The 7,430-nt window shown below is 43.3% G+C and overlaps 3 protein-coding genes across 5 annotated transcripts in view; 1 reads left to right on the top strand and 2 right to left on the bottom strand.

The window, feature by feature from the left end:
- Positions 1 to 2,754, bottom strand: part of nol6 (nucleolar protein 6 (RNA-associated)) — a 14,076-nt gene extending 11,322 nt beyond the window's left edge. Inside the window, exons 1-8 of one of the 2 annotated variants that reach the window (XM_035658693.1) lie at positions 2,568 to 2,754; positions 2,133 to 2,336; positions 1,907 to 2,023; positions 1,629 to 1,808; positions 1,361 to 1,529; positions 1,027 to 1,161; positions 339 to 502; positions 94 to 214 (exon numbers count right to left, since the gene is read on the bottom strand). In XM_035658693.1, coding sequence (XP_035514586.1) covers positions 94 to 214; positions 339 to 502; positions 1,027 to 1,161; positions 1,361 to 1,529; positions 1,629 to 1,808; positions 1,907 to 2,023; positions 2,133 to 2,336; positions 2,568 to 2,645 — 1,168 coding nt within the window. In that variant the 5' untranslated portion in view covers positions 2,646 to 2,754. The remainder of the gene's footprint in view (positions 1 to 93; positions 215 to 338; positions 503 to 1,026; positions 1,162 to 1,360; positions 1,530 to 1,628; positions 1,809 to 1,906; positions 2,024 to 2,132; positions 2,337 to 2,567) is intronic. The other variant, XM_035658694.1, reaches the window with a different exon arrangement.
- Positions 2,755 to 3,533: 779 nt separating this feature from the next.
- LOC118326056 (uncharacterized protein C2orf81 homolog) lies at positions 3,534 to 5,257 on the bottom strand. Its single transcript, XM_035658949.1, has 3 exons — positions 5,007 to 5,257; positions 4,690 to 4,896; positions 3,534 to 4,581 (listed from the first exon to the last, which is right to left on the bottom strand). Exons 1-3 carry the CDS (start codon positions 5,244 to 5,246, stop codon positions 3,757 to 3,759), a joined length of 1,272 nt encoding a protein of 423 aa, XP_035514842.1. The 5' UTR covers positions 5,247 to 5,257; the 3' UTR covers positions 3,534 to 3,756.
- A 635-nt stretch (positions 5,258 to 5,892) lies between these two features.
- wdr54 (WD repeat domain 54) overlaps positions 5,893 to 7,430 on the top strand; it is a 4,402-nt gene continuing 2,864 nt past the window's right edge. Inside the window, exons 1-4 of one of the 2 annotated variants that reach the window (XM_035658717.1) lie at positions 5,893 to 6,151; positions 6,278 to 6,515; positions 7,081 to 7,143; positions 7,281 to 7,347. In XM_035658717.1, coding sequence (XP_035514610.1) covers positions 6,291 to 6,515; positions 7,081 to 7,143; positions 7,281 to 7,347 — 355 coding nt within the window. In that variant the 5' untranslated portion in view covers positions 5,893 to 6,151; positions 6,278 to 6,290. Of the gene's footprint in view, positions 6,152 to 6,246; positions 6,516 to 7,080; positions 7,144 to 7,280; positions 7,348 to 7,430 lie in introns of both variants that reach the window. The other variant, XM_035658716.1, reaches the window with a different exon arrangement.

The following is a 7,430-nucleotide window of genomic DNA, read 5'->3' as shown; positions in this document are numbered from 1 at the left end:
AATAAGCAAATCACTGCAATATCATCATAGTATGTATCATATTACCCTTTATTAAAACAAACCAGTGGTTTAGCAGATTTAAAATGTTCTTACCCAGGAAGTTCAAGCTGTTTCGAAGCAGCTGATAGGCTGTCATGGTGTTACTGATTCTGTGAGTTGTCAGCAGATAAGCCAACAGCATGGAGGCCAGGAAGCCACTAAAACAACCAGTGCCCTAAAAGATATTGAGGTCAGGTGTGTCAGAAGACAAAATTATTATTATTATTAAATTAATACAGTGTAAAAACAAGAAACTAAGCTCTGTGCAACAATTAAAAGAGACACTGCAAGCCTCTAACCTGGTCCAGCTCTCTTTGGCGAAGCCAGACTTTGAGCAAAGCCACCCCATCAGCGAACGCTGAGCACTGGGAGCTGACAGCAGAAAGGAACTGGAGGTGAGCCCTGGGCAGCAAATCCCCCAGAACAGAACTATTGTAATGTGGAGTGGGAGGTTCACTGCTGTCTGTAACAAACAAGAAAAAAATTGGTCTTGATAAGTGATATTTCAGTTGAACTGTAGTTAAAAAACGTGGTCTTGAATGTATATACGATCATTGTCTTAGAAAAAGCGATTGAATTGCGATTTTCTGTGACCAAATTTTTATTGTTTTTCACCATTGGCATTCATTAAGGAAGATACACTACATATGGAAATCAAATGACTGAAATATTGTGTTGACATTTAACACATACACACATCCTCTACACTCTTCAGACCAAAGTAATCCCATACTCCATAAATGTAACATGGGCAACTTACTACTTTCACACAGCTCGACACTCGAAGTTAAGAATAATACAAAATACAAGTAGCTATGAACTCACCATGCAGAAGAAAAAGATACAGGCAAACGCACAAATCAGTCAAAAACTCTAACAGCAATTTATTCTAAATAATTTTCCAACATCCATTTGAACCTCCTTTGATCCTAATTATAAGTGATGGATAAAATTTGAAGAACTAGCCGTATAAATGGACAACCTTACCAGACAGGGAGGACTGCAATCCGGTGTACCACTCTGTCCTGATATTATTCCTTTGGGGGTGGAAGCGGTTGGGCTTGAAGAATCCAGGAGGGGGACACACATGAACACATACGGTGAAGCTGGAAGAGTCTTTACCTGAAAGATGGGACAACACAACAGATCTCAACCCAAAAAACATACTGTTTAACAGACACATGCAAAGAAAATGAACTGCTGGCAAAATTCATACAATGAAAACTAAATACAGTGCTCTTGGAAGTAATCAGTACTTCACAGAATAGTATTGAATAGAATAGTGCAGTACAGAATACACTGTAAATTAAAAGTTAAATACCTGGAGGGGTCAGCAGCAGAACAGGTCGGAGTCGATTCCCATGCAGACAGGAATAACGCATGGTCCCAATGTCAGAGGAAGACGTGAGATACTGGGCCAGGCCTGCCAGGTAGAGAGCCCTTTTCCTCGGATACCTCTGGTTCACGACGTCCTTCGGGTGGAGGACATCCTAATAACAGAAAGATGAGCAGACAGAGACAATAGCACATTGCTCTCAAGACTTCAAGTGATGCAATGAAATAAAATAATAAAGAGGCAGGTGACTTACAGCTGGGATTGTCACAGCCAGATCCACCATGATGCGTGGTTTAGTGCAGGTGCCCAGGGGGTAGCTGCCGATCAGATCGATAGAAGCAGGGGGTGCCATGTGGAACTTGCCTTTTGTTGCTTTGGGCACCAGGAGGAACGGGACCTTAACTGCACCAGACAGCCACGACAGGTCACTGACCTGAACACCAAGAGAGATTGAGCAAAAGATTTGGTTGCAGCTTTCTGTGTGTACATTTGCAAGGAGACAAATGAATGGAAAGCGTGAAGCCGACGCACCTCAACCTCCGGGGACTGCGGCACAGCCCGGAGCAGCTCGGTGACCGTCTGAACGAAGGAATCTATTCGCTGCTTCCTACGCTCACTCAGGGCGACCTCTTTCAGCAGCTCCTCCATCTGTTAATCGGTGAACAAGATCATGGACATTTACAAGAAGAAGTGTGTGAATGCTTGTGCGGGTATCGGTCACATGGGATGATGAGGCCAGGAAGTCAGAGGCCCTCACCTGCATCTTGAGCAGGCTGCAGTGAAACAAGCTTTCCGCCTCCTTCAGCTGGTTTAGCTCCTCTGCTGAAGGAGGTCTGTACAGATCACTTCTGGACAGCTTCACCGGGTGAAAGACCACATCATCCTCCTCCTCCTCGGGTTTGCTCCTTTTGGTTTTAATGGGAGCCTCATCCTCCTTTTGAGATGAGTCTGAGGGAATCACCTGTGAAATGACAACACAACATGAAGTAGTAGTAGCAACAGTAATAAATAGGAATAGTACAGTGCAGTACAATATAAAAACAATAGGCTAACTAACTGATGTTGATGTTATTTGACCAGACCTGTTATTATTAAGTGTGTATACATTAGAGACAGCACATTAGGCAAACTCTCATCTGTTGTAACGTAATTACAAATCTATACGTAAAGCGTGCAAGGAACATTCACGTACGTGTGCAGCGAAGATAAACCCAGATGTCGCCAGTCTTACCTCTTCTGGGTCCTCTGCGACTGTCTGCTTCTTTTTCATGTCTGCTTTTCTTCCAATGTTAGAGTAATTCCGATGTTTTTGTTAAAGTTTCGATCAACGCTGCGTCGCCTTCATTGCGCTCTCACATGTGCAACGGGTCAGTTAAACGTGCTGCCTAGCAAAACATCTCCCCGATTGGTGCAGAAGAGGCGGAGGTGGACGGTGATTGGCTGGCCGCTCGTCTGACGTCGCGTCGGCTTCAGCAAGATAGGTTGCATGAGCACATGGTGTGTGTGTGGAGCCGCAGGTTTGTCTCCTTATTCAAGAGTAAAAACTAAACTAAACTAAACTAAAAGGCCATGCAGTAAAAACACTTGTGTCAAAATGGAGAAACAATTTTAATATTATCATTATGTGTATTAATTGGCATTTATCATTAAAATCACTACACGTGTGTGGCAGATGTTTGCAGTACCTAAACATTATTATTGGTGTCTACATATAGGATGGACAAAATAATAGAAACACCTCTATACCTCTATTTAGTCAGTGTAACCCAATCAACACCTCTCTAAAACAGTTTAAACAAAAGCTGAACATTATAACCGTCGTGAAAGGAGGATTTAGTGTGTTTTAGCTGGGTGCCCCTAATAAACCAAAGCCAACTCCATGTAGGCACAGAAGAATCATTTGCATAACATACATACAAACATGACTTCATTCATTTAGTTGTTGAGTTTCAGGTAACAGTTTGAGAGTGATTTAATCTCACAGTAAGTGTTGATCTGTGCATATGAACGATATGAACATTTACTATCTTTCTTTGGTATGTTATGTGGCGAGCATTGACAGAACACATAGCTTTCTTTTTATTTATACTGTCATTATATGTTTAAAAAAGGACAACACATATATTGTATTATCACTTTATCATTATACATGTACAGTGTGTCGCACTACTCTATTGCAAATGCAGAATATCTAACAGATACATGGAGGAAAAACAATTATTCAGAATCTTTTCAAAACATGTCCAATTGTCTTTCAGAGCTTAGCCTGGAGCGGACACACTTCATCTTGTATTGAAAGGATCTTTTTTATTTTCGTTCACATACAGCACATAATGCTCCAATACCACTACAGACAAATTCATTTCCACACATCTTTATAATCAATTGTCCCAGTTCTTGGACTGAAACAATGGGGTGACTTGAGGCGGTGGACCTGTGGTAACCTGTTGAACTGAAAACAGTGGCACAGCTGCGTCACTTTGTATCAGCCTCAGCTTGGTAGACGGAGCAGGAAGGTTAAATTTGAAAGAGTTGCTGTCGACTGCCTGGGGATCCAGGAGTGAAACACCCTCGGCCAGCTCCATTGTCTCTAGCCTCAGAGGCCCAGAGGACTCCATCCCTTCTCTTCTATGTCTGTAAGGTGATAATTTCTTCAGCCAGACATCGGCATCTTTTCTCCTCTGAAACCTTTCTGGCTGATCCTGGGAGCTGGTTAGTGGCTTCAGGGAGGTTACTGTCCACTCAGTTTGCTTCTTGTTGTACCGTGGTTCTAGTTTGGACTGTCCGCTTGGTTTCTTGGAGTTGGGTTTTGTGCAGTTGTTATCCAAAATCTCATATTGAGGAAAGACGAAGTGTCGAGGCAGGGAAGAGGGATCAAGCCTGGGTATGGGTCGGTGGTCCTTGTGCTGATGTAATGATCCAGTCGTACGATTAGAAAAGGAATGTGTCTTATCTTTACCCAGGGGCGGAAGTGATTTGCGTGGAACAAGCTTGGGAGGTGAAATAATCTGCTGCTTTTTCTCTAGATCAATTTTTAGTGAGGGACGAGGACTGAGTAGTTTATAGCGCTTGTCCCTGACAGGTCGCCTGGGACTTGTTTGCTTTTCAGATTGCTTTGGAGAGCTGTTCGCTTGGGCCATAACGTTACATTGCTGGTCGACGCTCGGCTCCGTTTGTACTGGGACCACCTGGCCAATGTCAACCTCCTGTTGGAAACAAATACAGAGACACAGATATAATGTAGATACGGATACACATAACTTCTCGGGTGAAATTTGAAGAGAAGTTTTGCAGAAGAGACATTTTAAGACTACCTGTTGTGAGGCGAGGCGAGGCCGAGGGCTGGCATTTTCGACAGGCACGCATCCTTGAGCCCAGGCATCTGAAATTGCTGGCATAGGCTCTGAGTCTTCTGTTTTAGATGCTTCCTCGGGTCCTTCTCCTTCATCTAGGGACACAATTCGCCGCTCTAGAATCTGCGTGAGGTGGCGCTCGGCCCAGGACGCGGAGAAAGGCGCAAGCTTAAGAGCAAAGACGGATGTTGGAAGCAAGATCGTTTTAATTTGATTGGTGTCAGTCAGTAAGATGACGTTCACATTGTGAGTGAAATCTAAATAAAAAGCAGTTTTACCTGTCTTTCAATGTACACCTTTAAACAGCCTTCCATGACCTTGCTGAGCAGCTCCTCCATGATCTCCCCCACTGTCTCATCTGCATCCTCCTGGATCAACATGTCCATCCATTGGGGCTGAGTTAAGCGACCAGGGATAATGTCTTCCACTTCCACTTCCTGCGTTGGAGGTGGGGTCACCTGGACAGTGGATCTACATCTACGCTTGTCAGCTTGGGACTTGGCTGCAGAGCGGGGCATCTTGGCTCGGAGGCTGGCTGGTGTTGAACATGAAACACACATGATAGTAAAAAGCATAATTCATTCATTGTTTAATATGTTTATGGGCAAAAAAAAGAAACAATTTAACAGGGAACAAATGTCAATCCCTGTTAGTTGGTGTGAAAATGCCATATAGGAAACATAAGCACACTCTGGTGGATGTGATCAAACCCTACACTTTTACTTGGACGTAAAACTATAATGCCCCGACTCATTACAGGACCAATATTATAGTCTATAAGTCGTGAGAGGCACAAACTGGGGATATGATGAGCCAGTGTGTTTTGTCGGTGAAATGTATTAACATTATATGATAATCTATGAGATTATGTAGCGCACAGAAACAAAAACACCGCGGGGTTTTGAAACCAATGGCCAGTAACAGTGTATCATTTAATGTCAGGTGATTACACACGGTTAAAACAGCAACACCTTTACACCATTCGACCTCAACAACAACACGCATACTTTAAGTTTTACGAATAATAGCTGTCATAAAAGCCCTGTGTAAAAACCTCACCTCACTCTCGTCTTTGTATCTTCTGCTCCTACGGGTCCTTACGGTCTACGGTTGCTCGGCAACCGAGCACGCAGGGGTGACGCAGTACGTAGAGGTGGCGTTGTCTCTATGGCTGCGGAGGACGCGGAGGTAATCCTGTCGCTAACTGGAGCTAGCGAGTGCTTCGTTCCCGTTCACTTTATCATGAAATGATTTACGACAGCGCCAGTAATTGTTATGCGATCTGAAGCGAGAGTGTGTCCCACACGCTTCCCTCTCTTATTTACGCTTCATTGTTGCAGCTGGCTCATTGCTAAACATACCTAGCTCGCTGCTAATTAAGTTAAGTGAAGTCTTAAGCGTTTCCATCCGCTGCCAAATAACGGTATGTGTGTTTTCTTTCTTTTTTTTTATTTTTATGAAACCGCTCATTTAACTTAACCGACTCTGACTGTGGCGAGCTGTATTTCCTTCTCTAAGGCTGACACCAGATTACCCACTGCCATTTCAGAGAAGTTTGCTCGATGTATCACAAAGAGAAGAGCATCCAGATCAAAAACAGCGCCTCGGCGTTGTACAACAACCTCAGCGTGCATCGCATCGCCCCGCGGCGCCTCACCTACTTCACGGTGGTCCATGCTAATGTGGTCAACATGGTCAGCGCCTCCTGGGACGGCCTCAACTATTCCCACCGTCAGCTGCAATCCAAGGAGCCCAATGTCGCCACAAGCACATCGCTCATCATGCAGGTCCGGCAACTTGTGCTGTGTTGTGTTTCTGTGAAGGTGGCTGGGACAAGATGTCAGTAAGACATTGAGTGTTAGGTTATTTATACATTCCCTCAGTTTTAGGAGACAGAAAATAATTGGACAAGTTATATTTAGATTAATCTTGTCGTCCAGCATCAGGAATGCATTTCTAATAAGGGGAGTTATTGACTGTGTGATCCTCAGACATCTTCCTGGTTATATAAACTTATTGATTGCCTTGTTTGTATATTGTTTGTGTATTATCACTGTCCTGCTGCAATGTCCTAAGATTGGGGGACTGCAAATGGGCAGCAAGTCCTACACTGTTCCCCTATATGGATGTGAAAAACCTCAGTATTAGTGTTGCAAGCATATCGTGGAGTATAGTTCCCAGTAACACGCTAAAACAATGAAAATGCCACTTCACAAACAGTTGACAAAGTTTCTTCAAAATGTTGCTGATAAATATAAAAGAGGGAATTTTAAGATCCTTTTCCTCCAACATAATGTAAATGCATTTGGCTATATCATAAACTTAAAGAAGTCCTGTGTTTCTTTGTAACAGGCTGCGTTTTGTGTCCTGCCCTCTCGAGATCTGCTGGTGGTGACCTCTCAGAAAGGCATCCAGGTTAGTTTTTGCCACATTTTGACTTGTGGAGGCGTCCAGACTGAAGTGTCACTGAGTTTTTTTGAAATGTGAACCTAAACAAAAGTATTATTGTACGTGTTGCAGCATTTCACTTTAATATAAATCCATTGTTGTAGATGTATGAATCTGATGGCTCTATCATGGTATACTGGCATGCACTGGATACTCCGGAAACACCTACAGGTAAACTTACATATACACTGTGCTACACATATCACTCAAATACTGACCTGTCTAACTAAATATATTATATAGATAGATAGATA

Source organism: Morone saxatilis, unplaced genomic scaffold (assembly GCF_004916995.1).
Source record: "Morone saxatilis isolate NCDOM2014 unplaced genomic scaffold, NCSU_SB_2.0 Contig16, whole genome shotgun sequence".
NCBI lineage: Eukaryota > Metazoa > Chordata > Actinopteri > Moronidae > Morone > Morone saxatilis.
Note: the sequence above shows the minus strand (reverse complement) of the source record. Positions and strands in the feature narration are given on the sequence as shown.

Coding starts and splice junctions, on each gene's coding strand:
- LOC118326056 (XM_035658949.1), bottom strand. CDS start 5,246: ATGCCCCGCTCTGCAGCCAAGTCCCAAGCTGACAAGCGTAGATGTAGA. Junction 4,897..5,006: donor AGGTGTACATTGAAAGACAG/GTAAAACTGCTT, acceptor TTTGCTCTTAAG/CTTGCGCCTTTCTCCGCGTC. Junction 4,582..4,689: donor CTCGCCTCGCCTCACAACAG/GTAGTCTTAAAA, acceptor TGTTTCCAACAG/GAGGTTGACATTGGCCAGGT.